At 69.6% G+C, this 26,138-nt stretch overlaps 12 protein-coding genes across 12 annotated transcripts in view; 6 read left to right on the forward strand and 6 right to left on the reverse strand.

Annotated features, from left to right (window-relative positions):
- Positions 1-136: 136 nt before the first annotated feature.
- FA09DRAFT_338090 (hypothetical protein) lies at positions 137-2,506 on the reverse strand (the record flags this gene model as incomplete). The annotated part of the gene is made up of 1 exon (XM_025744060.1): positions 137-2,506. One exon carries the CDS (start codon positions 2,504-2,506, stop codon positions 137-139), a length of 2,370 nt encoding a protein of 789 aa, XP_025599081.1.
- A 1,506-nt stretch (positions 2,507-4,012) lies between these two features.
- FA09DRAFT_251802 (nitrate transporter) lies at positions 4,013-6,139 on the reverse strand. The gene is made up of 2 exons (XM_025739704.1): positions 4,475-6,139; positions 4,013-4,413 (listed from the first exon to the last, which is right to left on the reverse strand). Exons 1-2 carry the CDS (start codon positions 5,685-5,687, stop codon positions 4,049-4,051), a joined length of 1,578 nt encoding a protein of 525 aa, XP_025599082.1. The 5' UTR covers positions 5,688-6,139; the 3' UTR covers positions 4,013-4,048.
- Positions 6,140-7,300: 1,161 nt separating this feature from the next.
- Positions 7,301-9,744, reverse strand: FA09DRAFT_329300 (PLC-like phosphodiesterase). The gene is made up of 8 exons (XM_025742123.1): positions 9,461-9,744; positions 9,224-9,326; positions 9,010-9,170; positions 8,866-8,959; positions 8,030-8,811; positions 7,702-7,978; positions 7,624-7,642; positions 7,301-7,570 (listed from the first exon to the last, which is right to left on the reverse strand). The coding sequence occupies exons 1-8, from the start codon at positions 9,734-9,736 to the stop codon at positions 7,501-7,503; spliced, it is 1,782 nt and encodes a 593-aa protein (XP_025599083.1). The 5' UTR covers positions 9,737-9,744; the 3' UTR covers positions 7,301-7,500.
- Positions 9,745-11,105: 1,361 nt separating this feature from the next.
- On the reverse strand, positions 11,106-13,005 carry FA09DRAFT_359968 (hypothetical protein; the record flags this gene model as incomplete). The annotated part of the gene is made up of 4 exons (XM_025745181.1): positions 11,106-12,300; positions 12,355-12,436; positions 12,487-12,576; positions 12,814-13,005. 4 exons carry the CDS (start codon positions 13,003-13,005, stop codon positions 11,345-11,347), a joined length of 1,320 nt encoding a protein of 439 aa, XP_025599084.1. The 3' UTR covers positions 11,106-11,344.
- Positions 13,006-13,216: 211 nt separating this feature from the next.
- FA09DRAFT_317579 (hypothetical protein) lies at positions 13,217-15,997 on the forward strand. The gene is made up of 6 exons (XM_025740882.1): positions 13,217-13,372; positions 13,429-13,598; positions 13,738-14,103; positions 14,162-14,995; positions 15,056-15,491; positions 15,559-15,997. Exons 1-6 carry the CDS (start codon positions 13,318-13,320, stop codon positions 15,894-15,896), a joined length of 2,199 nt encoding a protein of 732 aa, XP_025599085.1. The 5' UTR covers positions 13,217-13,317; the 3' UTR covers positions 15,897-15,997.
- A 226-nt stretch (positions 15,998-16,223) lies between these two features.
- On the forward strand, positions 16,224-17,798 carry FA09DRAFT_307089 (ADH-HT oxidoreductase-like protein). Its single transcript, XM_025740549.1, has 4 exons — positions 16,224-17,026; positions 17,079-17,290; positions 17,347-17,622; positions 17,679-17,798. Exons 1-4 carry the CDS (start codon positions 16,561-16,563, stop codon positions 17,763-17,765), a joined length of 1,041 nt encoding a protein of 346 aa, XP_025599086.1. The 5' UTR covers positions 16,224-16,560; the 3' UTR covers positions 17,766-17,798.
- Positions 17,799-18,215: 417 nt separating this feature from the next.
- Positions 18,216-20,033, reverse strand: FA09DRAFT_338097 (hypothetical protein; the record flags this gene model as incomplete). Its single annotated transcript, XM_025744061.1, has 2 exons — positions 18,216-18,831; positions 18,892-20,033. The coding sequence occupies 2 exons, from the start codon at positions 20,031-20,033 to the stop codon at positions 18,216-18,218; spliced, it is 1,758 nt and encodes a 585-aa protein (XP_025599087.1).
- Positions 20,034-20,323: 290 nt separating this feature from the next.
- Positions 20,324-21,261, forward strand: FA09DRAFT_251957 (hypothetical protein). The gene has a single exon (XM_025739705.1). It carries the CDS (start codon positions 20,614-20,616, stop codon positions 21,184-21,186), a length of 573 nt encoding a protein of 190 aa, XP_025599088.1. The 5' UTR covers positions 20,324-20,613; the 3' UTR covers positions 21,187-21,261.
- Positions 21,262-22,373: 1,112 nt separating this feature from the next.
- FA09DRAFT_252479 (hypothetical protein) lies at positions 22,374-23,172 on the reverse strand. Its single transcript, XM_025739706.1, has one exon. The coding sequence runs from the start codon at positions 22,984-22,986 to the stop codon at positions 22,507-22,509; it is 480 nt and encodes a 159-aa protein (XP_025599089.1). The 5' UTR covers positions 22,987-23,172; the 3' UTR covers positions 22,374-22,506.
- Positions 23,173-23,275: 103 nt separating this feature from the next.
- FA09DRAFT_329306 (hypothetical protein) lies at positions 23,276-23,540 on the forward strand. The gene has a single exon (XM_025742124.1). It carries the CDS (start codon positions 23,316-23,318, stop codon positions 23,532-23,534), a length of 219 nt encoding a protein of 72 aa, XP_025599090.1. The 5' UTR covers positions 23,276-23,315; the 3' UTR covers positions 23,535-23,540.
- Positions 23,541-24,007: 467 nt separating this feature from the next.
- FA09DRAFT_329308 (hypothetical protein) lies at positions 24,008-24,635 on the forward strand. Its single transcript, XM_025742125.1, has one exon. It carries the CDS (start codon positions 24,018-24,020, stop codon positions 24,495-24,497), a length of 480 nt encoding a protein of 159 aa, XP_025599091.1. The 5' UTR covers positions 24,008-24,017; the 3' UTR covers positions 24,498-24,635.
- Positions 24,636-25,506: 871 nt separating this feature from the next.
- Positions 25,507-26,138, forward strand: part of FA09DRAFT_252531 (hypothetical protein) — a 923-nt gene continuing 291 nt past the window's right edge. The window contains exons 1-2 of the mRNA XM_025739708.1: positions 25,507-25,725; positions 25,859-26,043. Coding sequence (XP_025599092.1) covers positions 25,647-25,725; positions 25,859-26,043 — 264 coding nt within the window. The 5' untranslated portion in view covers positions 25,507-25,646. The remainder of the gene's footprint in view (positions 25,726-25,858; positions 26,044-26,138) is intronic.

Genomic DNA, 26,138 nt, shown 5'->3' on the forward strand with positions numbered 1-26,138 from the left:
CACACAATGCAGCGAGAGATCAATGATTGGCAGTGAGTGAGTGTGGGGCGCGGGCGCGCGCGAGTGTGAATATGAGTGGGAGCGGGTAATGCAGAGGGGAACAGGTGAGATGACATCGAAGGCGAAAACGGGGCAATTAGGCGGCAGCGTCGTGCTCGAGACGGCGGTGCTGCTGGCGGCGTGCGAGGGCCGCGCCGGCCGCGTCGCCAAACGGCACGGAGCGCTTGCTGCCCATGGCGACGTCGTAGAGGTCGGGCAGTGCAGCGGCGGGCGCGTGCGTCGGCGCCGGGAAGGCGGGCAGGCCGTAGAGCCCCGTGTCGCGGCGCGTCTTGACGCCGGCCGACGGCGGCGTGTAGGTGCCGCCGTTCTCGGCGCGGTTGATGGAGCCGGGAATGTCCGTCGTCTTCGACTTGCCCTCGCGCCAGACGATGACGATGGCGATGCCGGCGATGATGGCGAGCAGCCCGAGGAACGAGAGACACTTGACCATGCGCTGGCGGCGCCGCACCTTGGCGCGGAAGGCCGCGCTCGTGGCGTCGGGCTTGGCGGCGACCTGCTGCGCGAGCGAGAAGCGGCGCCAGAAGCGCTCGCCGCGGCCGCTCACGTCCCACTCGTCGCCCATGCCGCTGGCGCCAAAGAAGATGCTCTTGCGCGACTTGGGCTTCTCCTCGACGAAGCCGCGCACGCGCGGCTGCGGCGCGTTGGCGTCGTCGTCCTCGTACGGACGCGGCGCCGGCGCGGGCTCGGGCATCGGCCGGCCAGTGATGAACGCCATGCTCCGGCGGAAGGCGCTCTGGCGCTTGCCGTTCGGCGGGCGCGGCGCAGGCCCGGGACCGTCGCCGCCAAAGAAGGCCATCGAGCGGCGGAAAACGTTGCCGGCGCCCTTCTGCGGCGGGCGCGAGTCGGAAAAGCCGGCGGGCGGGGGCTGCTGCGGCCGGCTGCCCTGCGGCGCAAAGCCGGCCGGCGGTACGGGCGGACCGCGAGGCGGACCGTAGCCAGGGCCGGGCGGACCGCGCGGGCTCGGCGGGCCACGCATGGCGCCAGGGGGAGCGAGGCCGCGGTCGAAGCCGCCAGGCGGCCCAGTCGGCGACGGCATGCCGCGCGGGTCGCTGCCGTACGACGGCGGCGGACCACGCTGCATGGCTTGCGGCGGCGGCTGCGGTCCGCCAAGAGGCGACGGTGGGCCTCGCATGCCCGGGCCCGGCGGGCCTGGCATGCCTCGCTGAAGCGGCACGCCAGGTGCGCCGCCGCCAAAGCGATCGCCTGGTGGGCCACGCATGGCCTGCTGCGGCGGCGGCGGAGCGCGCAGCTGTGCCGGCGGCGGAGCACGGCCTTGCGGTGGCGGCGGGCCTTGAGAAGGAGCAGGCAGCAGCGTGCGTGGGTGCGGCGGCGCCGAAGACGGTGCACGCGAGTCAAGACTGCCCGGCGGCGGTCCACGCGAGTCGTAGCCCGCCGGTGCAGACGGGCCGGCGCTCATCGGCGCCGGCGGCCCACCGCCGAAGTAGTCGCCGCTCGCGGCCATCGACGCGGGCTGCTCGGGCATCGGCGTGACGAGGCCGAGCTGGCGGGTCAGCGCCGTGCGCGGGCTCACGGGACGGCCCTTCTGGCTCGAGGCAGGCGGCGCCGGTCCGTCGTCGCTGAGGTGCACGCCGCGGCTCGGGCGCGCCTCGTCCGCGCCGCGCTGCATCGCACGGCCAAAGTCGATGGTGCTGCCGTGCCGCGCATCCACCTCATCGCCATAGTCGCTCGCGCTCATGGTGCGCTCGTCGTTGCGGCGCGCGTCGCGCTGCTCGGCGCCGGCGATCATCTCAAAGTCGGGCGTGCGTGCCGTGCTGCGCGGCGCTCCCTGCTGTGCCGCAAAGTGCGAGTCGCCTGCTGCCGGCGAGTGGCCAATCGGCGAGCCGCCGTCCTTGAGACTCTTGAGGCCGAGCAGCTTCAGCGTCGGCGGGTTCTGCGAGGCGCTGTCCGGCGGGCGCGAGCCGACGGCGGCGGCACGGGAAGTCCAGCTTCCGCGCTGCCCGGCGGCGGCGACATCTGGCTCAGCGGCGGCACTGCGAGCCGCCACGGCGCGGCTGCCCTCTGCGGCCTTCTGCGGCGGCGGGCGACGACGCCGGTCCGCCTCGGCGTCGCTGTCGCTGTCACTGTCCGACACGGCGCCGTTGCCCATCATGAAGCCGGCCCAGGCGCCGCCGCCGCTGTCGTCGCGGCGGTGCGCCGGCGCGGCGCCGGCATTGCCGCCCTTGGTGCCCGGCGCAAAGCCGATGGCCGACTGGCGCTTCTTGCGCTGCTGTGCGGCCGACATGCCGTCGGCGCTGGCTGCTGCGGGTGCGCTGCGCGGTGCGTGCTGCAGCTTGCTGGCCTTGCGTGCCAGCTCGCGGAGGCGCGGGTCGGGCGACGTGAGGTCGCGCGGGTCGTAGAGGTACTTGTCGTAGATGGAGTTGAGGCGTGCGTCGCGGCCGACGAACTGCGAGTCGTGCGAGTAGCTGCGCTCGGCCAGGGTGTCCATCGACGGACGGACAAGAGTGTGTGTGGGGTGCGCGAGGGAGAAGGCGCGATGTGGGCGTGGCGAGGCAGCGTGCTCAAAAGGAGTGGAGTGCGGAAGAGAGCGTGGTGGAGAGGACGAGAGAGGGCAACGCGGCCAGCTCAGCTGCGCGTTGGCGGCGAGCCGGTGATGCGAGAGAGGGGTCGACGTCGAGGAAGCGAGAGAGGAACGGGCGCGAGGAGATGGCGCCGCGCGGTGGCCAGGTCCGGGTGGTGGGGAGAGTGCGGCTGAGGGCGAGATGAGGGAGCGAGGAGCCGGCGCCGGCGCAGCGCGAGCAGCAGCAAGCTGAAGGCAGGCCACGCGCCGCGCACCGCACCGGCCCAGCGCCAGCGGCACCACGCCGGCACGGCGCGGCGGCAGCACCAGCGGCACGCGCCCTCTCGCCGCGGCCGCGAGGCGCGCGTCGTGCAGCACGCGCGCCGACACAGGCGCTGTGCCGCAGGCGGGCGGGCCGCAAATACCTCGCACAAAGTGCCGCGCCCGCCGCCCGCCCGCGGCGAGTGTGCCTTGTGCTCGTGTGCGCATCTCCGGCCCCTCTCCGCAACAAGGCGCGGCGCGGCAGCAGAGCAGCGCCCGCGCCCGCGGCGTTTCAGCGCCCAGCAAGGGGCTGCGTGCTGTGGCGCTCCTGGGCGATCCCTTCTGCGCGGCCTGCCCTCTTCGGCGACGGCGCCTCGCTGTCTGTGTGCTGCCCTCCTTGGCGCAAGCCTCGTGGGGTGCTTCGGAGCGCTCGGATCGTCCGGCAGCGGCAGCGACGAAGGCGTCGGCGGGCGGCGGCTGCGTTGCTCATCGCATCTCGCAGATGCAGCGCAACGGGCGCCAACGGCTGTGAATAGCGCACGCCCCGCCGGCGGCTGCGGCGGCGGCGGCAGGCGGCTGCGGCAGAGGCAGGCACGCCGCAGCGCCCGCAATAGCCGCCTGCCGCAGCCGCAGAGTGGCCTCGTCATCGTGGAAGCGCAAGATGAGGCACGGCCGCTCTCCTAGCGCTCAAGCCTGCGCCGCCGCCGGCAGCCGACGCTTCGGAGCGGCGGGGCGCTGCGGCAAGATGGCAGAGCATGCATGGCAACGCCCACACGACGTCGATGAGGGACATCGCCCATCACATCGGGCCGTGGCGCCGGCGCGCAGGATGACAGGCGGTTACCAGCCGTCGCGATGACGGGCGCAGCCGGCATTCCAAGCTGGCCGGAGTCACGGCCACTCTTACTGCGCCGAGCAGGAGCACCGGGCGTGTCTCGCTCGGCCTCTCGGTGCGGCGCCCCGCGTTGGCGGAGCACGCTCTCTTTGCGCCGAGTGCTGCGGCACGGCGAACTCAGCGCCGGCGCGCCGGACGCGCCTCGTCGATCTGACCACAGCGCCGGCCGGCGCCGCCGCAGCACCCAGGCTCATCTCCCCCTCTCATCGCCTCATCTTCACCGCCCTCGTCAACATCTATAATCGTGAATTGCGTGACATGATGACAAGAGGGGAATCAAAGCGTACACAGGCGTCATCCAGCGGAACAGACGCTCAGGTCGACATGTAGCCGCCGGCGAGGCGCTGCGAGCGCGAGATCGGCGGGATCGTCATGCAGATGACGGCCACCGCAATCGAGCCGACGCCGATGATCCACGTGCCCTGGGCGTAGTTGGTGAAGCGGTAGCCGACGCTCCAGAAGATACCTCCTAGGTTGCCGCTGCCGCCGACGAAGCCGGAGAGGATGCCGTTGATCTCGGGGCGCACGTGCGGCAGCAGCGAGTAGGCGGCGCCGTTGGCGGCGTCCATGAAGACGGCCATGGCGCACACGAGGCCGACGAGGCCGACGGGGCCGAGGCTCGGCCCGGCAAAGCCGATGGCGAGGAGGAAGATGCCCTGCATGAAGATGAGGAACATGTCTGGAGTAGATGGGGTCAGCGGATGTCGACCACCGCAGCTAGACGCTTGACGCTGACTCACACCACGTCTTCTTGGCAAAGAGACCACGGCCGGCCGGCATCTTGCCGTAGATCCAGTCGGCGAGGAAGCCGCCGGCGGGGCGCGTGACGACGTTGAGCAGGCCGAAGATGGCGGCGACGCGGCCGGCGTGCGTCTGCGTCCAGCCGAGGTGGGCAAAGTGCTTGAGGTACCACGACGAGAGAATCGAGTTGACGGCAAGCTCGCCGCCGAAGGAGCACGCGTACGGCAGCGCGAGCATGACGGTCTGCGGAGCGAGCAGCAGCGGCAGCGTGCCGCGCAGCGTCGGCTTCTGCACGACCTCCATGCGCGTCGGGGCGATGCCGGCCTCGTAGGCCTCCGTCGAGATGGTCTGGCCCTGAGCGGCGGCCATGGCGGCGGCGCGGCCCTTCTCCGACGTCTTGTCCGGGTTGGCCGCCGGCGGCGTGGGCGTCGAGGCACCCGTCTTGACCTCGATGTCGGAGCCCGAGTCCGAAGAGCTAGCGACGGGCGCGGCGGCCGGCTCATCGACAATGGCGCCGGCGATGAGGTGGCGCTCGCTCCACTTGCCCGTCGGCAGGTCCTCGCAGAGGAAGAAGGCAAAGGCCGCGGCGGACAGCAGCATGATCGTCGGCACGATGAAGGCGACGCGCCAGGCGACGTGCGGCGTGAGGTCCATGTTGGTGACGAGCGAGTCGAAGGCGGCCGGCATGACGAAGTACGTGACACCGGCACCGGCGTTGCCCCAGCCGGCGGCGAAGCCGTTGGCCGTGCCGACGGCGTTGCGGTCGTACCAGCTCGAGCACCAGGCCATGGCAGGCACGAACGTGGCGCCGGCGAGGCCGACGAAGAAGCGGATGGCGTACAGGCCGGCGACGTTGCGGATCAGGCCAGCCATGCCACAGGGAATGGCGGCGCAGACGAGAATGCCCGTCATGACACGGCGCGGGCCGAACTGGTCGCACAGCGGGCCGACGCCGACGCGCATCAGGAAGCCGGCGATGAGAGCGACGATGTTGCTGTTGAGCACCTGCTCGGGCGTGAGGCGCAGATCGGCGCGGATCGTGCGCGCGAGCAGCGGCGGGAACGCGTACCACGCGAAGAAGGAGATCATGAAGCTCATCCACGACGCAAAGAAGACGCGGCCGTGGCGGTCGAAGGGATTGATGATCGGCAGCTGCTGCGCCTTGCCCGAGAGCGGGTTGAGCTGCGGCGAACGAAGACAGAAGCGGCCCATGGTGCAGTGCGGGTGGGTGGGATGGTGGTGTGGTGGGGTGGGCGTCCTGACCAGGCGTGCGCTTCTTCTTATGTACCCTGCCGCCGGCGAAGGGTGTCACGCTGATATCGCTGGGCCGATCGCACCTGCCTTGCGTTCTTCCAGGTGCGGGCCGCGGCGGCAGGGACGGCGGCGGCGTCTCGCTGCTATCTGTGCAATGCGAGGCGTCGGGCAGGCTATTGGCGGAGTTGCGAGGGCCGAGGCGGGTGTGAGCGCTCCCCTGGCACGGCCCCCTCCGGGACGGGAAAAGCCGACAGCAGCGAGCTGCAGCTGCTACATCTCGCTGCAGCCGATGGTGCAGCAGCCGACGGCTCAGGTGGCGGTCCACTCCCTGGCACGCTCTCGCTCGCCGCGTGTCGCTCCCGAGGTCGCCTCACTGTGGCGTCTCTCACTGGCCGAGCCTCTTCTCAGCCATCTCTGTACGCCTGAGCTGCCTTCGGAGGACCGCTCGTAGCGCAGATCTGCCGCCCGAAGGCCTGCGCAAGACGGCCAAGACCCTCGGAGCCGTCATGGCATGCCCCCTTCTCCCGCACTGGCGCGCTGCCCCGCGATCGCTCGCTTGCAAGTGGCTTCTTGGCAGGCACTGTGCGCATGTCTCTCTCCACAGCGAATTTGCTGCTGCCCGGCGAAGAGGGGCGCTGTGCCGGTGCGGGAAGAAGCGATGTTATCGAGCGCACGGCGCACGGCGGATGAAAGAGCAGCTGGCAGATAGGACGACGCGCGGCCGAACCACGCGCGCCTGACTGCTCCCGCGCCTGCGCGCCACGCTGCTATCAGCGCGCCGCTATCGCACGCGTGCCGCAGCAGCGCAGGCACAGCGCCAGCGCGCAGGCACAGCACCTCCTGCCGCAGCGCCAGCAGCAGCATGCAGCGCACAGGCATGCAAGGCGCCAGCTTCAGATCCGCAACGCAGCGCATTCAGGGTGCGCTTCGGCCGGCGATGTCGCCTTTGGCTGGCCGCGGCATTCGAGGTGGAGCGAGGAGGCTCGGGCGCAGCTCGGAGGCTCGCTGCTTGCTCTCACGGTCGTCTCCGAGGGCGAGATCCATCTTTGGGGCCTCGCAAGTCCAGCATCGCGAGATGGCGAAGAGGTGGGAGGAGCATGCTGTGTGGCAGCCTGGCCAATGCTGCAAGCATGTGTGCGCATGGGAGCGCACACGTGATGAGGCGGAGGGCCCTTGGACGCGAACCTGCGCCCTTCGTCTGCCTGCAGACAGCTGTCACCTGGTCGCCCCTGCCTCTTCGGGGGCACAGCAGCACTCTCCCGCAGTGTCTGTTTGAAGCAGAGCTCTGGATGCGATCTTCTCGCTGCGGGGAATGCCGTCTTACGGCTGTGGGGATACTGCAGCGCTGTCCATACGCACCTGGTGCTCCTGCAGGCACACCCGCCCGGCCGTCTCCACGTGCTTATCGCCCGGCCTTCCACTGCTGGCATGACAGGGCCCGGCGTTGGGCTGCAGCAGGCGCCGCTCCGCCGAGAGCCGGGCCCGAGGCTTCCTGTCCACCCGATGCCGGCGCATCTGATACGCTGCACCTTGCGCTCACGGGCGAGCTGCCATCGCCGAGTGGCGCAGCCGAGACCCCTTGCGCCATCACGAGGGCGCCCGAGCGCGGGGACACAGCGTCGAGCGAGGCTCGGGTGCATGACTTTGAATGTCAAAAGCCGAGCGCCGCGCAGGCGTTGTCGGAGAATAGCAAACAGCGCAACGGAAAGCCGAGTCGCAGAACAGCAACTTGCACGGGGCCAGAACGCAGAAGAGGTGACGAGGAGAGCGCTCAGGCCGGCGAGAGCGTGAATCGCGCGAGAAGCGTGGCGGGCGTGACGCCGCCCTTGAGGTTGAGCAGCCTGAGGGAGCACGGTCAGCTAGGTCAGTCAGACACCACCACGCCAAGCCTGACCTGAAGAAGATCCACTGGCCTTCAAGCGCGTGGGAAGTCGGTCAGCTCCTGGCGTCGCCCCTCGCGCATCCCACGCACCGTTCGGCACGCTGACGAGGCGCACGCTCGTCGTCAAGAACGCCGGGTTCTTGGCAAACGCGTCGTCGCTCTTGATGAGCAGCCGCAGGAACGCAAAGTCGCCGTCCCGCGCGTCATACGTCCACTCGAGACGCTCGGCCGGCTCCCACACGGGCGACGTGGCCGGCGGCTGTTCCTTGCCAAAGAAGCTCTTGTGGTGGTGCGGCCGGTAGTGGCTCGTCTTGCGCTTCTCGTTGCCGTCGATGGCAGGGTGATACAGGCTGCAGGTGACGTACGGCTGCACGAAGCGTCAGCAGAGGGTGCGCCGAGGGAGACACACTTGTCCTACCTTGATATCCTTCTCCCGGCCATCCGGCACGGGCAGATCCGTGCAGCCAGCGATCTCGACGAGCAGCTTGACCTTGCCCTGCGGCGCCGGCGTAGGGTTGCGGCGCAGGTGCGGCGGCTTGAGCACCCAGCCGGGCGTGGCCGCGAACATGGCCTCGTTGAGACCGGCGGCCTTGTCAAAGACCTGCATGTTGAGCGCGCACACCTGCGAGCCACACGCCCAGAACGGCACGGGGTTGAGGTTGGAGCTCGAGATGCGGAAGCCCTTGGGGTAGATGCGCACGAGGGCCGTGCCATTGTGGCGCGCCAGGCCGGCACCGGCGCCCTCCTTGAGCAGCTTCAGCACGGCGCGTTCCTCGACGTTGACGAGGGCGTTCTGCGGCATATAGCCCGGCGGAAGCACCTCCTCCTTGGCCCACGCGTCGCTGCTCGGCTTGGTGCTCTGCGCATAGACGCCCAGCGCCGCCAGCTCTGGCACAATCTTGTTCGTCTTGGCCTTGTTCTTGCGCTCGCGGTGCGCGCGCGCCTCTTCGTCGTCGGAGCTGTCCGACGAGTCGTTGTCCTTGCGCGAGACGCCCGCAGCAGCGGCGGCGCCCGATGCGCTCGAGTCGCCGTAGTACTCGACCATGACGAGAATGCGGCCGCCCAGCTCCTCCAGCGTGGCCTCGCTGCCGCCGTGCACGGCTTCAGTCACCAGCTTGTCGCCCAGCTCCTCGCGCATGATGGCCGCCAGACGCAGCTGGCCGTCAGCCGGCGCGTGGTTCTCAAGCGAGATGAAGATGGCTGAAGACCGAGGAGTGAGCAGAGTGTGGGGGCTGAGGCAAGACCGTGACTCACGAGCAGGCGGTGCCAGGCCGTGCTCCTTGGCCTCGTGGATCTCCTTGTCCATCTGCTGCGAGATGCTGCGGCAGACCTCGCGGAAGGGAATGTGCTGCGCGAGAGTCAGCGTGATACATGCTGCAGAAGTGCGCAAGCACGCACATCGGTGAGCGTCATGCCGTGCGTGACCTTGGGCTCCATCGGGTTGTCCGAGGGCCAGGCGTCGATCTCGACGCAGCGGGCGCCGGCGCTCAGGTGTGCCTTGTATGCGTCCGACGAGCTCTTGCCATACAGCTGGTGAGCGACGAGGTATGTGTTGTGCGCTGGAGACAGAGCATCAGCCGCTGCGGAGCGCTAGAGGGCGGATGCGACGCACACGACGAGATGAAGTACTCGGAGAGCGGGTGTGACCGGTCCGTCACGTACTCGGGGTGCGCGACCTGCGGGCGTGCGAGGATGTCCTGAAGCGCAGACGAGTGCTGGTAGTAGATGGGATGAGCCGAGCCGCACATGAGCGTAGCGGCATGTGACAGTGCCGCCGGCTACGATGCTCTCGGCGCCGAGCACCACGCAGCAGTGCATGCGACCGCACTCCACCGCCAGGCACACTCACCAGCGTCTCGTCGTCGCCGCCGCCGACGTCGCTCTCGCGGATCTCGCCCTGCTGCGCCAGCATGGCGCGCAGCGCATGGCTGACACGCAGCTGCCGGCGCGCCTGCTCGTCGCCGCGGCCGGCAAAGACGTGGCCGCCGCCGGCGATGTGCTCGGGGTCGGCGGCCTGGCCCTGCTCGTCGCCGCCCTCGTCCTCGCTGCCGCGGAAGGGGTTGAAGCGGGCGAAGCGGTGCGTGAGCACCGAGGGTGCGTCGTCGGTGGGTGCTGCGGCGGACATGGTGGGTGTGGTGCGTGGAGAAGGAGCACAGCACAGCAGCGGGCGGATGCGAGGGCGAGGCGCCTCGGCAATCGGGATCGGGGCGCAGCTGACGCGCGGGGACGCACGGGCCACGCGCAGCAGCGGCACCTCGTCATGGCACGCGCCGCGCGCGTCTCGCTCCGCCGCTTCATCTCCCACCACCATCACCATGCCCGACTCCACCCTGCTCGACCCCTCGGCACTGCTCAGCGTGCTGCCCACGCTGCTGCCTGCGCGCGCAGACGACAGCACCGCACCGGCACTCGCCAACGCGCACGACGGCCTCGTCGCACTCCTCCACACGCTCCTCTCGCGCCTCGACTTCCGCCTGCTGGGCCTCGCGTCGCCCGCCTCGCCGCCGCCCACCTCCAACGTGCTGCCTGACGCGTGGAATGCGCACGACGGCAGCTATGCGCTGAGCTACGCGCACCCGGCCTCGGCACTGCGCTTCGTGCTGCGCGCCGTCGTCGTCGGGCCGCGCCTCAGCATCGTCGCCTCGGCGCTCGAGGGCCAGTCGGCCAGCGCACACGTCGAGCTCGACGTGGCGCGCTACACGTCGCAGGCCTTCTGGCCCTACCCGCGCGCCGACGCCGCACAGCAGGAGCCGCTGGTGCACGGCTTTGTCTCGTCGTCGCGCGTGCAGGACCTCACGCGCGAGCTGCAGCTGCACATCGTCCAGCGCCTCGTGCCCGGCCTGCACAAGGTGGGCTACGAGGAGCTCGCCACGCCGGCCTCTTCCTCCGCGCCTTCTTCATCCTCGCAGCCGGCACCCGTGCAGCCGCGTGCACCGTCCAACGACCCGTACCTGCCCGGCGCCACGGGCGGTCCGCTGGGCCCGCTGCCGCCGCGCGGCAGTCCCTTTGCCGTCGGCGAGCGCGACCGCGGCTTCGGGCCGCCGCCGCTCTTTCCCGGCGGCACGGGCGGCCTACCGCCGCTCGGCGGCGACGACGGGGGCGGCATGATCGTCGGGCCGAACCACCCAATGTGGCGTGAGCGCTTCGGGCCGCAGCATCCCGGCGGCGGCGACGGCTTCAACCCGTACGGCGGGCCTGTGCCGCCGGGCGCGCGCTTCGATCCGGTGGGACCTGGCGGACTGGGCGGCTTCGGAGCGCCAGGAGCGGGAGGGCCCTCCAATGGACGTGGCCCGCGTCCGCGTGGCGGGCCCGGCGGTGATCCGGACTGGGACGACGTCAGACCGCCGCGTGGCAACGTGAGTTGACCCTGAGCAGGCCTGTGTGCGCTGCGGCTAATCACGCGCTCCCTGCGCAGAACGGCTACGACGACATGTTCATGTGATGGCGCATCTGCTGCAGCTTCGCTCGCTCGTCGCGCACAAGCATGATTTCCACACCAATCGCTCTCGCCTGTCTCGTCACACTTTCGCTCTCACCACGTCGCTCTCGACCCCTCTTGCTCTCGACTGCTGCTCCACATTCGAGTCTAATGCCGTGAAGCTCTGATGCGTGACTTCTGCATTGGCGTGCCAGACACTGGCGTGCAAGCGACATGCATGATTCGCGAACGGGTAAAGAGCAGAGGTGACAGGCGGCTGCATGGTAAGTACAGAGGACGGAAGGCTGAGACGCATCACCAGTCGTCGTCGCTCTCCTCGTCGTCGCTGTCGCCCATGTTGTCCTTGCGCGCACTGAGAGCCGCCGCCAGAGCGCTCGCCAGGTCGCCGCCGCCTGCGCCGTTGCTCTCCTCCTCTCCACCTCCGGATGCTGCAGCGGCACCCACACCCGCAGCAGCACCGACGCCCATCGTCGCCGTGCCGGCCGCAGCAAGAGCGGCCGGCGGCGGAACGCCCTCGGTGCGGCGCAGCTTAGTCACCGACTGGCCCTGGATCGACGCCAGCAGATTGGCGCGGCCAGGTTGCGGCGGTGCTGGCGGCGCAACCGGCGCACCACCGGCGGGCGGAGGTGGTGGTGGAGGCGGCGGCGGCGCTCCACCTGCAGCGGGCGGGCGCCCTGGCGGAGGAGGCGGTGGCGGAGGAGGTGCTGCTGCGCCGCCGCCGCCTCGAGCGGGCGGAGGCGGTGGCGGCGGCGGCGGTGGTGCAGCAGCAGAGCCGCCTCCTCGTGCTGGCGGCGGAGGCGGCGGAGGCGGAGGAGGAGCACCTGCGGCGGCAGGCGGCGCAGCGGCCGGCATGCTCGGCGGCGGCACGCGAGCGCCACGAGGAGCGGGCGGCGGCGGCGGTTGCTTGCGAGCGCCCGTGTTGGGCCCGCGTGTCGGCGCTGGCGGCGGCACCTTCTTGGCCTTTTGCTGCGCCGGCGGGCCACCGCGGCGCCCGACAAAGTCCTTAATGAAGCCCTCGTTCTTCTCGATGTCGGCGCGCGACACGCCCATGGCGCCCAGCTTGTCCAGCAGCGACGCCCACGACGGGTCCACGTTCGTCGAGCTGAAGCCGCTCTCGGCCGTGTAGCCCATGTGCGCGACGTGGGTGAAGTTGGACGGCGCGGAGATCATCGACTTGGTCACCTTGACGCTGCCGCCGCTGCCGCTCGCCTTGGCCTTCTTCTTCGTCGACGAGCTCTTGCTCGCTTTCGCTACGGCAGGGGTGAGCCCGAGCCAGGCATGCGTACTCCCGCTGCGACACTCACCATACTTGGCGCGGCCCATCACCTTCTTGTGCATCTCGCCCGCCTCGCTCTCGTCGGCAAAATTGAAGCCGATGAGGCAGTCCTGCGTGTGCGTCAGTAAGGCAGCGCTGCATGTGGTGCCGCCTGACTCACATCGCCCTGGAAGGTGTGGAAGAACGCGCGGTCCTGGTGGTACGCGAACGGCTCGTAGATCTCATGCGACCAGAGCACGCCACGTGTGCCCTGCGAGAGCGAGACGGATCAGCGACAGAACAGCAAGAGAATGGCGCCGCGACACGACCTGAGGTGAGCGGGCTGCACACCGCTGGCTCAGACCCCTAGCACGCCTGCCAGAGCATCGCGGATGCGGCACGCGAGGCATGTTCTCGCTGAGCCAGGCCGATCATGCAGGCCCGCCGCCGACAGGCAGCAGCAATTGATCCATCACGATCAACCCGTCTCTCGCTACAGCATACGCACCTTGAGGTCGACGATCTCGAAGCCCGGCCCGCGGCCCTTCTTCTGTGCCAGCACGAGGGCGCCCTCGATGCCGATCCAGCGCCACTCGTCGCCCGTCGAGGCGTAGACGCGCGCGGGCGTGGCGGCGAGGATCTTGTATGCCGACGAGGGCAGGGCGCTCTTGATCTGCGCCTTCTGCGGCGCGGTGAGCATGGCTGGCACAGGTGCGAGGCGGCGAGTGTGGAGAGCAGCGAAGCCGCGGCGGGGCGGGGCGGTGGGGTGACGCAGCCAGCGCTGCGCCAGCACAGCCCACGCCGGGCGCTGCTCCCACGTTGCCGCGCCCCACGGTGGAGGCACGTGACGCGGGGCGTAGATCGCGCACTGACGGCGTCCCGCCTGCTCCGCCGCGTCCCGGACCCCTTCCCGAGCCCCCTGACCTGCCCCAGCCGCGCCTCCTCTCGGGTCCGCTCTCGTACCGCCCGTCGCAGTGCGCGCTCTGCCCGTTCCGTCGTTGCGCGCGCGGCCATGACGGTCTCGCACCGCAAGAACAAGCCCGCCGCGGCGCCCGCCGGGCCGACGGGTGCGTGCATGCCGTCGCCCTCGGAGCACCCGCTGTGTCTGACTCCCTCTCCGCAGCGGCAGAGCCGGGCGTGCGCTACCACTGCGATGCGTGCGGCGCAGACATCACGCTCACCGTGCGCGTGCGCTGCGCCGAGTGCGAGGACTTTGACCTCTGCGGCAGCTGCTTCTGCGAGGGCGCACGCACAAAAGGCCCGCACCGGCCGTGGCACGACTACCGTGTGGTGGTGAGTGCGAGCAGCGGCAGGGCGTGCAGGACAGACCACGGTGCAGAGTAGGCTGGCTCAGGCGATACTGTCTGGGCGAAGCACGTAGGCTGGTCCAGGCTGGCCGCGCCGTAGGCCCTGAGCTGACCCCCGTCTGCAGGAGCAACACGCCTACCCCATCTTCACGGCCGACTGGGGCGCCGACGAGGAGCTGCTGCTCATCGATGGTGCGCAGATCTACGGCCTGGGCAACTGGGCCGACATTGCCGACCACATCGGCAACCGCACCAAGGAGGAGGTGGAGCGCCACTATCTCGACGTGTACATCGAGGGCCGCGATGGCACAGAGGTGGGCGACGCGCGGGCTGAGGCGGCGATTCGCGCCGAAGAGCAGCGCGCTGCAGGCACGGGCTCGCGCGTGCGCCCGCCAGTTGTCGGGCCGAACATGGCTTTCGATGCAGGCATGGAGGCCGATGAGTTCCAGACGCGCAAGCGGCGGCGAATAGAGGGGCTGCGGCAATCGCAGGTGAGCAGCAGCCGATCTGCGCCAGCACGTGTTGTGCTGACCGTCTGCCCGTCTCCAGCGCATGCAGAACCTCGCGTCCAGCTCGCAGTCCGGCGGCAAGCCTCCACCGCCGCCGAAGCCGCTCGTGTCCGCACCGACGTCGCACTCCGAGCTGGCCGGCTTCATGCCCGGCCGTCTCGAGTTCGAGACGGAGTACGAGCAGGAGGCCGAGAACCTGACCAAGGACATGGAGTTTGGCAAGGTGTACAAGTTCGGCGGCGACCTGCCCGGCGAGCTCGAGGCGCTCGGCACGACTGCCACGGCTGGCCGGCGGCGAGACGGCCCCAGCTCAGCGCGCATGGGCGGCGGCGCGATGGCCTCGAAGCGCGAGCAGAGCAGCAAGGGCCTGAAGAAGGACGGCAAGCAGGGCGACGAGGATGATGAGGACGGCGAGGACGGCGCCAAGGAGAAGGACGATGACGAGGAGAAGGACCATGATGAGGATGAGCCGGAGCCGGAGGAGCCAGATCCGGACGCCGACGAGGACGCCGACGTCAGCATGGCCGACGGCCACGACGACGCGGAGAGCGCCGCAGGCACACCGGCGCCCGCCTCGGCCATCGCCGGCACGTCCGCTGCGACCGACAAGCAGTCGCAGTCGCAGACCCAGGACCAGACCGGCACGCCGGCGCCGGGCGCAGAGGCCGCCTCGGCAGATGCAGCGGGCTCCGGTAGTGCTGCTGCTCCGGCTGAGGGCGACGCAAGCGGCGCCGACCGCGCGGCAGACTGGGACGAGGATGAGGCGGATCTCGACCTCAAGCTCACGGTGCTGCAAATGTACAACGAGCGCCTCGACCGGCGAGCGCGGCGCAAGGAGTTCATCTTCGAGCGCAACTTGATCGACTACAAGAGGGTGAGTGGCCTCCTCACAAGTGTGGCAGGCCATCGGCTGACGCCGCTACTCTCCTCATAGAACCAGACGGCCGAGCGCAAGCGCGCCAAGGAAGAGCGTGAGCTGCTCTCGCGCGTGCGGCACTTTGCGCAGATGCAGACGGCGCTCGACTTTGAGATGTTCCTCAACGGCCTCTGCCACGAGGAGGCACTGCGGCGCGCCGTCACGCAGCTGCAGCGCTATCGCGCCGCCGGCATCACGACGTTTGCCGATGCCGCACGCTTCGACGCCGAGACGGCCGAGCGCGCCAAGCGCGCTGCGCAGATTGCAGAGGGCGGCCTGGCTGCCTTTCCGGCCAGCGGAGCAGCGGGCACGCCGCGTGGCCGAGCGGACACCACGGCGGCGACTGCGGCGGCTCTCGCTCGTGCACGCGCAGCCAGCTCGGTCGCACTCGACGAGGCTACTGCGACGCCGACGTCCAAGGCGGCGGCCGAGGCCAAGGTCCCGCGCAAGCCACGTGAGTCGCCATGCCGAGCGAGAGGATGCCTGTTCTCTGCAGACCATCTGCTGACCCCCCGTCTCAGCAAAACCGCTCGACCTCTCCGAGCACCCGTCGCTGCACCTGCTTACCGCGAGCGAGGCGTCGCTGTGCTCGACGCAGCGCATCCTGCCGTCGGCGTATCTCGTGATGAAGAAGGAGATCATTGCCGAGTACGTGCGGCGCGGGCGCCTCTCGCGCCGCGAGAGCCGCACGCTCTTCAAGATGGACGTCAACAAGGTCGGCAAGGTGTTCGACCTCATCGAGGCCGAGGGCTGGCTCGCCCCGCCGCGCCACGGCAGCTCGGCGCACGCCTCTGCGGCTGCGACGTTGGCGGCCACGACGCCCACGCCGATGGCACACGCCGTGCTCAACGGCAGCTAGCCACGACTCCACGCCCAGCATCCCTTTCCGCGCGACGCCGCAGCATCTGTACGCTATACCCACTTTACGACGTTGCATTGACGACTGAGACGAGACACTCTGCCAGCTGCTCTGTTGCGTGTCCACCAGCGCGGCCTCAGGCACGTTCCTGTTCGACGGAGCAGGGCCGGACGAAGGCCGAGCCGCCTGTGCTGCAGTCTGCTGGACGCGTGCGACTCGGCGCGAGGCGCACCTCCACATGGCTCATGGCTGCGCCGCGGCTCCTGCGCGCTGTTGCAGCGAGGCAGCGGACTCCGCCGCTGTGGCTGCGTCCGCTGACGCTCCACTCGGCTCAGACTCGGCCATCAGACGCTCAGCGTGACTGCCGTGCTGCCGCCGGCTCGGCTAAGATCGCGGCACACGACATCGGCCATGATGCGCACGCGCCGCCGCACCCTGCCGCAGAAGGAGCGTGCGGCTTGATGATGCGGATGCGGCCGTGAAGTGCACTCGACCCGCGGCGTCTTGCTTTCGTTTGCCTCGCCTGCGGGAAGAACGCAGAGAGGCAGGTGCGGGTGGAGGTATAAGACAGGCCGCTGCCGCACGACGGCGAACGCACCCTTCCACCAACACACCCGTGCCTCTCTCACCCCACCACCACACACACACCCTCACACTAGCTACCATGGCCGTCCCGAAGCAGCACCGCGCCGCCCAGGTCGTCGGCAAGGACAAGCTGCAGGTCAACACCGTCGACACGCCCACGCCCGGCGTCTCCGAGGTGCTCATCAAGGTCTCCGCCAGCGGCGTCTGCTACTCGGACCACTTTGCCGCCGCCGGCATCATGGGCCCGGGCGCCGAGGGCAAGATCGTCCCCGGCCACGAGGTCGTCGGCCACATTGTCGCCGCCGGCGCGGGCGTGGCCAAGGAGTGGGCCGAGAACACGCTCGTCGGCCTCGGCTGGAACGGCGGCTACTGCGGCACCTGCGCCAACTGCCGCAAGGGCGACTTCACCGCCTGCGCCGGCGGCCGCGTCACCGGCATCACGCAGAACGGCGGCCACGCCGAGTTCGTCGTCGCCGACCAGTCGGCCCTCGTGCGCCTGCCCGAGGATGCCGGCATGAGCCACGCCGAGATGGCGCCGCTGCTGTGTACGTCTGGCGCATGGTGCCTGCCATGCTCTCCGCTGACTCCACCCTACAGGCGCCGGCAACACCGTCTGGGAGGCGCTGCAGTGCTCGGGCGCCAAGGGCGGCGACGTCGTCATCGTGTCGGGCCTCGGAGGCCTCGGCCACCTCGCCATCCAGTACGCGCGCAAGCTCGGCTTCTACGTCGTCGCCGTGTCGGGCTCGCCGGACAAGGAGGAGCTGGCCAAGAAGCTCGGCGCGCACGTGTACTTCAGCGCCAAGGACGACGTGAGTGTGCCGGAAGCTGCCTCGTCGACGCCACGCTGACCCATCGCTCCTCTCAGCTCAAAAAGGAGATCAAGGAGAAGCTTGGCGGCGCCGCCGCTGCCATCGCCACGGCACCGTCGGCCGAGGCCATCTCGTCGCTTGTGCCGCTGCTCGGCCGGCGCGGCATGGTCGTCGTCGTCGGCGTGCCCACGGACGGCAAGCCGATCGAGGTGAACCCGATGGACCTGATCAGCTCCATCGGCGGCGTGCGCGGCATGACGTGCGGCTACGCGGCCGAGAACGAGGCGAGCATCCGCTTCTCGGTGCAGCACGGCGTGAAGAGCATGGTCACGGTGCGTGCTGCTGCGTCTCATGCTGTGTGCCAGGCGACTGACCACGTCGCCTACAGGAGTACCCGCTCGACAAGGCGCAGGAGGCCTACGACGACGTCATGGGCGGCAAGCCGCGCTTCCGCAACGTCATCGTGTTCAAGTAGACGCTTCGCTGCTGGCCCTTTCTCGCTGCGCACATGACAAGTGAATGTTACCCATGCTAATAGAAGTACATGTGTGAGGCGCGAGACGATGATGAGGATATGCGGCGGTTACACGTCTAGCTGATGAGGGGCCCCTGGAGAGAGAGAAACCTCAGGCTAGAGGATGTGGGAGGGGCGGAAGGGCCGCGAGAGAAAGGACGGACGGTCGCTGAGGTGGTATGATGGACGGGTGTGCCCTGGCGCCGGCAGGCGCTGCGGGCCGCGATGCTCCTCACTCGAGGCGATCGTATCGTCGCGAAGGGAGCTCAGGACTGGCAAGTGGCGCGGGGCCTCGTCTGCAGCGGCGGTGGTGAAGCGTGAGAACTCGGGACTGAGGGGTGCGCTGAGAGGGCGTCAGGCCCGGACTTTGCACGAGGGCTGGGTCGAGGGGCGTGGCGCGGATGCAGACACTTACCTCGGTGCAGGCAAGGCGTGCGAGGGGTATATTGGTCGGATCGGCCGCGACGAGTGGGCAAAGATGGAGCCGGGCGGCGGCGCCTGCAGGTCGCTGTCCTCGGCGCCGCGGACGCTGCCTCGGCTGCTGCTGGACGGCGGACGAGGCGCATTGTAAGGCAAGGCCTCGCGGCGCGGCGGCGACATGTGTGCGACTGACGAGTAGAGCGAGCGGTACGGCGGCTCTTGGGGGCTCATGCTTGAGGCACTCGACGAGCTCCGCGCCGAGTGCTCAGACGACATGAACGTCGAGGGCGCGTAGGACGGGCCGGACCATGTGCTGCCGGCGTGAGGACTCATCACGGCCTCCGGCGCGTCGCGCAGGCTGCTTCCGGGTTGCTGCGTGCGAGCATCCGTTGCTTGCATCGAGCGCCACGACGAGCTCGTGTGCGGAGGCGGCGGCATGTACGGCTCCGAGGTGCGCCAGAGCGGCGGCAGTGGCGGCGGATGAGGCTGGCCGCGCGACGCATACGAATATGCTTGGGTCCCGGCGCTGCGCTCGTCGATGGTGCGGTCCTCGACGACCCTGGCCATCTCTTGAGGGGCATCCATCCTGCGACGCTTCGCGCCTTTGCTGAAAGAAAGAAAGAAACTGGATCAGCGCAGGCCAACAAGGCGGGCCCGCAAGACTCACGAAGGCTGTGCGTCGATGATCCGGACCTTGAGGCCACGACGCGCGACGGCACGCATCAGGTCCGTCGAGCGCTGCAGGCCGGGAAAGTCTCGCCGATCGCCGTGCACCTGAAAGACGTCGGTGTAGACAGAGGCTAGACGCTTGAAGCTCAGGCCGACACGGTCGACGAGGTCGAAGCGCAGCCGGTACTTGCCGGCGCAGCGCACGCCGATCTCAGTGAAGATGAAGAGACTCTGCACAGCCGTCGTGGTGACGGGCGCAACAAAGGCGCTCTCGTGGATGCCATTGATGAGCGGCGCCTCGTTGTTGATGCGCGGCTCCACTGGCGTGCACGGTGCATCTGCCTCGACGAGATGTGCACGCAGGCTGACCTCGGGCAGCTGCAGGTACGAGCAGTCGTCGGGGTGCTCCATGACGAGCTGGCAGATCGGCGGCGGGTCGAGCGGCACATTGCGTGCCTGCTTGAACACGGCAGGCCCGTCGCCGACGCCGAGCGCGTCCGTCGGCTGCTGCACGACGACGAGGCAGAGGCGTGGCTCGCGCCGGGCGTCGGCGCCGCCGTGCTCGCGCAGGTTGTGCCGGATGCTTGGGCACGTGAACCAGCTGGAGCGCGAGCTGGGCACGACGCCTGCCGGAGGCGACAGCAGCGGGTTGACGAGCGACGTCTTCGAGGAGAGCGCGCGCTTGACCTGCGCAGGCGGCGCACTCTTCATGGGGAAGCGCACGGGCGCTGGAGCCGGAGCCGGAGCTGGCCGAGAGGCCTCTCTGGTAGGCGCAAGGTCCGGCGAGCGCGACCGTGACTGTGCGTGGCGCGGCATGCCGCCAGGACGGCTGCTCGATGACGGCCCGTACGCAGGAGCCGGCTCGTCGCGAGCGACGACGCGGCCGGACGGCATGGCAGGCGCACGGCGAGCCGGAGGCTCGGAGTCCATCATGCTGGAGAGCGACATGGCACCGCCTCTCGACGATGAGGAGGGCGACGAAGGCGGTGATGGGTAGCGAGAGTCGCGGTCGTCGAAGTACTCTCGAGGTGTGTGGCGCTTAGGTGCGTAGCCGTCCGGGCGACGGACACTGCCAGCACCGCGATGCGTGGCAGCGTCGTCGCTGGCATCGCGTTCATACCACCGAGAGTGCTCCGCCATGTTGCGAGGGAGAGAGTAAGCTCGAGAGGAGCACGCGGCGAGGCTCGAGCGAAGAGACGGCGCGGGCAGGAGCTTTTTGAGAGGATGGCTGAGAGCCACTCGAGGCTGGCCGAAGCCAGCGTTGTTGGCGGCTGACGAAGATGACGACTCGGATTGAGGTCATGCGATGGTGTCAGCAGCTCGAGGGTGTGGACGTCGTGGAGAGAGCGGTGGCAGTCGCAGGCCGAGGAGCGAGATGCGCGCAGATCAGGCCGGAGGTGTTGTCGAGCAAGGGCGGAGCGGTGCGGGGCCCGTGGACAGCAAGGTGAAGGAGCGCAGAGCAGCAGGAGTAGCGTGACGAGAGCCCAGGCCCGAGAGGCACGACGCAAGGTACAGCAGGTGACAGCGAAGAATCGGGCACACGAGGGAGTGTGCACGGGGAGAGAGCGAGAGGCAGAGCGAAACACGGGCTAGCAGGCGGCGGAGCGTGGGCGTCGGCTGACCCGAGAAAGCGAGGGCGGCAGGCGGAGCGAGAGGTACAGATGCAGAAGGAGGCCCGTCTCGGCGACGGGTGAAGGCTTGGCACGGGGGATGCCTTTTGATGTTGTCGGCGCGACGTTGCCCACTTGTACGCTTACGCGAGCGGGAGGAAGAGGCAAAAGGGCCCGAGGCGGCGTGCAGCACGACGGCGGCTTCCACGACGGAGACAGGGCGGCGCGAGAGCAAGGTACGGGCGGCAGGCGGGCAGTGCAGTCAGAGGCAGGAGGGAGAGCGGCAAGAAGGAGGCAGCGGCTCGGCACCGCGAGCAGGACGCAGCAAGACGAGCCGCAGCAGGGCCGGGCGCGCAACAGAGCGCAGCCCAGCGCACGTCACGGCAGATCTGGCCGCCTGTACGGCCGCCCGGATAAGCTCAGCAGCGGCAGCAGCGGGGGGTGGCAGAGGTGCAGGCAGCTGCAGCAGCGCAGGTGCTGGTGAATCACCTCGTTGCCACGGCAAGCAAGCGGCGGCACCTGCAGCAGATGTCGGGGCCGCAGCACAGCCGCGGAGAAGCGCGAGCGAGCGTGCTTCGCTGCTGCTGGGTGCTGACGCGAGGAGCGTCGGACGCGGAAGATGGGACATCCGGCAGCAGCCAGCCAAGGCTCCGGCGACGTGTTCGGCTGCTGCTGCTGCGTGACGACGTGCACCGCGGTGCGACCCCACTCGCTGCGCAGACGCCGAGACGAGACAGGAGCCGCGCGGCGGCGGTGCCCTGCGCTTTGCTACGGAAAAGGAGGGCACGCTGGCGCTGCGGTGCGGTGCGGCATGCGTTGCACCCGGGGCGTGTGGCGCACACGGGCGGAGCGGAGCGCGCGAGCCGGTGCCGGACTTAGCCACGCACCGCAGCGCTGCGACGCGTGCGCGGACGCGGGCCCGCCGCCCGTGCCGCTGCGATTTGATCGACCTGCAGCAGCGTGCATGCGCAGCGCAGCTCCAGCGCTGCAAGTCGGGTACAGCACCTCGCTTCGGCTGAACCCAGGAGGAGGCGGAAGTTGCGACTTGGCCCGCGCGGAGCGGCGCTGAAGAAGCGTCAAGGCAGCAGAGTGCTGTGCTGGCTGGCTGTGCGGCGCCAACGCTTAGCGCACGTCGTCGCGGCGGCAGATCGGGCACCGCGCGCGCCGCGCGTGACACGGCAACGCAGACGCTCGAGCAGCACCAGCGCGCTCGATGCTCTCTGCCTCTGGGCGCTGCCGCAGCGATGCGATCCGAAGAGCCCGCAGCGCCGGCGACCCGTCTGCGCTCCATCCTGCCTCCTTGCCGGCCGCTCCTCGGCGCCCGCCGGAGACAGGCAGCGATGCGTGGAAGCGGCGAGTCGCAAACACCCCGGCAGCGCCGCCCTCACGACCGCGCACCCTCCGCGTGCCGTTCTTCCGGGCCGCGTCACGGACTCGCGAGGGGCCGCGCCACGAGCGGTGCTGCGCGGGGTCGCCTGGACGATTCGCCTCCAGCCCGCTGGCTGCACCACCATCCGAGATGTTCTGAATTTGCGATGCAGCGTGCCAGCGAGCGAGCGCGCGGGCGGACGAGCGCGGAATTGCTGGCGACATGCACGCGTCGCAGCCGCGGCCTGCACCTGAGCGAGAGCGGCAGAGCACAGACTGCGCCGCGCAAGCGCACCACTCCCGATGCGCTGCCCATACTCCGCCCTAGCGCGAGCCAAGAGGGCCTCGCCCTCATGCGTGTTGCTGGTGCAGCGGCGGCGGCGCGGAGCCGATGCGCCTATTCTCGTCCCTTCTGCACCCGCCGGCAGGCGCAGGGCGAGCTAGCAAGCGCAGCGTAATGACACGCCGTGCCGCGGGTCATGAGGCGGCGTGCCTCCCGCATCTCATCCCCTCATGCGTCGTCGGGCGCACCGCTGCGGCTTTGCGGAACTCGACGGACGACAAGCCGTCTGCCTCGTGGCGGCGTGGCGCGGCGTGGCGTGCTGCTGTGCTGTGGTGCGCAGGCATGGCGCGCCTCACTGCAGCGGCACGGGCGGGGTGGAGCAGAGCGGTGCAGCCATCGCATGCAGCGCAGGTCCGGCATGCATGCATTCCGACAAGGAACTCAAGACCGCGGGATCTGATCTGGCCAAACGGAACGTGAGAGGGAGACGATGGCTCGCGACGGCGGCGGCCGGCGAGTGCGCTGGGTGCGGCCCATCACCTGCGCTCGCCCGCCCTGCCGACGGCTCCGACGGGCCTTCGCGGCAGCAGGACGGCAGGCTGCATCGGGCGACAGAGTTGCACCCGCAGGGGTTCAGCATCAAGCGCCAGCGCACCACAGCGGCAGCTGCCTCAGCGCGCTGCGGAGAATGACGAGCAGACACCGCGCAAAGGCATGCGGAGAACGACGAGCAGACACCGCGCAAAGTAGCCGCGGCGAGCAGAGCAGCCGGCCCCACCGCTCCGGGCCGCAACCGCAGCCGCTGCCGATGCCGCATGCACAAGCGACGCATGCTGCTGCGGAACGACGGCGGAAGCAGCAAGCTGTGCCGCCATCGCAGGCCGCTCGGGCACGGCGCCAGGCACCACACGGGCCCTTGTGCGATGAGAGCCGTTGAGCGCCCATCTTTGCCCTCGGCCGTCGTCGAGCGTGGGCATTCATGCGCCCGGCACGATGCCCGCGCCTAGCGCGCCCTGCTCGCCGTCCGCGCCGAACCCACGCTGCGAGCGCCCATCCCGACGGAAGCGCGTGCCCGCCAGGGGTGCGTCTCTGCACCGCGCCGGCCTCTTGGACGGGGTCCACCTCTGCGGGCTGGCCCCAGGGACAAGCGTGTTACGGATCATGGTGCTGCCGCCTGCGCCAGACCCTTCTGCGCTGCGAGCTTTCAGCTGTGCGCTGCGCACGGAGCGCGCTCTCGCCAGCCGCCGCAGACGGCAGCATCAAGCAGGCCCATGTGGTGGACGCACCGCTGCACGGTCGGGGCCTCCGGGCTTTGGCACGTCCCACGCGCAGGAGAGGCCGTTCGGAAAGCGGCAGTGTCCTCGGGTGCGTGCCGCATGACAAGTACCGCCCTGCGAGGCAGCAAGGGGACGCTCCGTGGGGGTACATACGGCAGCTGTTCGGAGGACGGTGGCGCGCTCGAGGGGCCTGCTCGGCTGTGGCGCTGACTGCACCCTGGCGGAGCACCATTGCATTCCGACGAGGCACGCATGCCCGCCATCACATGCGACGCACGCCGGCCGGCTGTACCGTTCCCGGCTGCACCTCGTCCCGCCTCCTGCGGCTTGTGCCGCCGCTTGACGGGCCCCAGCTTTGCTCGATTAGCGTGGCTGGAGCTGGCGCACCCTCGCGGGCGTCTCCGACTCCGCCCTTCCGACGGATGACAGCTGCAGCGGCGGCGCACCCCTGCGCGGTTGTGCCGAGCGCCGCGCCCCGTCGCAGGCGCCTCGCGCGCTCGCAGCGGGTCTATCCACGCGCCTCCCGCTGGGCCAACTCTGCACCGAACCTGTCTTGAATCGAATCGAGCAGCCAGCAGCCGATCCAATGGCGCTCACCGTGCGACTCAGCTGCCGCCACAGCCGGCTGCAGCATCGGCGGCCGCGGCGTCCTGGCAGCGAGACGCCGACCCACGTGGCGGACGGCGTCGCTGTCGCGTCGGTGCGTCGTCGGCGTCCTCCGCGCCTCGACGCGCATCACGCACGAGGCCCGCTGCGCGCCGGTCCTTCTTTGCCATGCGCCTCCACACTCCTCGCTCCCTCTCTCTCTCGCCTCCTCATCGTGCGCCTCGCTTCCATGGCGGCGTCTGCCGCGCCGCTGCCGGCTGCGGCGTCACGCAGCAGCCCGCCGCAGTTCGCAGACGCCTCGGCACACGGCACGCCGTGCTTCGTCACCGTGTGGAGCCTGCTGCCGCCGTCGCGCTGGGAGGCGCTGGCGTGGGCCGCCGGCGTCGGCGTGCTGCACACCAACGTCTGGCTGCCCGACACGGCAACCGAGTGGGCCTTTGGCGGGCATGACGTGCCGTGAGTGGGCGGGCAGCACCGGCAGTGCCATGCTATCTCAGGCAGCTCGCTCATCGTCGGCACAGCGGCACGACGGGCATCTTTGCCCTGCCGCGCGACCTGCCGCAGGGGCGCCCAGCCGACGGTCTCTCGCGCCTCGGGCCGCGCAGCGTGCCGCCGCCAGGCCCCAGTCCGCTGCCCGACGCCCGCTACGTCGGCTCCTGGTTCCTGGGCTACGCGGCCGAGCCGCCGGCCACGGGCGAGGCAGAGGGATCCACCGGCCGCTGGGCCGCGCCGCAGACGGGCCGAGCAGCGTTCCTCGAGGCGTCAGTGGGTGAGAGCTCGTCGTCGCGAGCACCACGGCAGACGGGACGGCGAGCCAAGGCGGTGGCCTTTGCGATGCGCACCATCCTCGAGGTGAGCAGCTGTCTAGTGCGCCGGCGTGTGCTCGAGGGAGCGCAGTGTTCACGCTCCTGCGCTCGCCAGATGAAGGGCGACGAGGCGTGGCATGGCCTGAGCTACGACCTCCTCGCGCACAATTGCAACCACTTCTCTGCGCAGCTCGTCAGCCGCCTCGTCGGCGCGCAGCTGCCGGCGTGGATGAACCGAGCAGCATATGTGAGGGCTCCTCTCGACGTGCTCAGCATGGCCTCCACCTTGACGCTCTCTCTCAGCTCGGGTCCGTCGTCTCATCAATCGTACCGCAAGGCCTGCTGGAGCTGCAGACAGGCATGCAGCCTGCCGACGAGCACGACGCCGAGAGCGAGCGCGGCTCGGATGCAGGGCATGATGATGGGACAGCTACGTCCGTGCTGCACGACGTGGCTCGGAAGGAGGGCGCAGAGCAGGCGGCAGCGGGCCGGAGAGCGAGCATCACGCGCATCGGCGAGTAGCGTCAAATTGTCACATTCAGGTCATAGGGGATGCGCGGTCTGGTCATATCGAGAATCTTGTCCGCCTCGACAGCGAGGCGCCTAGTAGTCATCGCTGGACTGGTTGTTCGAGCCGTAAGACTGAGGCGGGTGTGAGCAAGCAGCAGAGAGACGATGCACCATACGCTCGACTCACGTCGGTGTTGCCGCTCGATCCGTACTCGTTGCCTCCCTGCTGGCGTCCGCTGGAGCCGTACGAGCCACCACCGCTCTGGTTCTGCGCGCGCCACATGTGAGCAAGGATGCAGGCAGCACACGCAGCATCACACTCACGCCGTAGCTCGACGAGTCGTTGTCACGTCCGCTGCTCTGGTTCGACGAGCCGTACGAGTCGCCGCCGCTCTGCTTGTTGCCGTACGACGACGAGTCGTTGTCGCGGCCACTCGAGCCGTACGAGTCGCCGCCGCTCTGCTTGTTGCCGTACGACGACGAGTCGTTGTCACGGCCACTCGAGCCGTACGAGTCGCCGCCGCTCTGCTTGTTGCCGTACGACGACGAGTCGTTGTCGTCGCGGCCGCTGCTGCCGAAGTTGTCGTCACGGCCGCCCGACGAGTTGCCGCCGTAGCTGTCGCCGCCCGACTTGCCCTGGAACGTGTTCGAGTCGCTGTCCTGGCCGTACGACGAGCTCTTGTTGCCCGAGCCGTACGACGAGCTCTTGTTGCCCGAGCCGTACGAGTCAGACGTCGAGTCCTGGCCGTACGACGAGCTCTTGTTGCCCGAGCCGTACGAGTCAG

This window comes from Tilletiopsis washingtonensis, assembly GCF_003144115.1.
Source record: "Tilletiopsis washingtonensis strain MCA 4186 unplaced genomic scaffold FA09scaffold_8, whole genome shotgun sequence".
Classification (NCBI taxonomy): Eukaryota; Fungi; Basidiomycota; class Exobasidiomycetes; order Entylomatales; genus Tilletiopsis; species Tilletiopsis washingtonensis.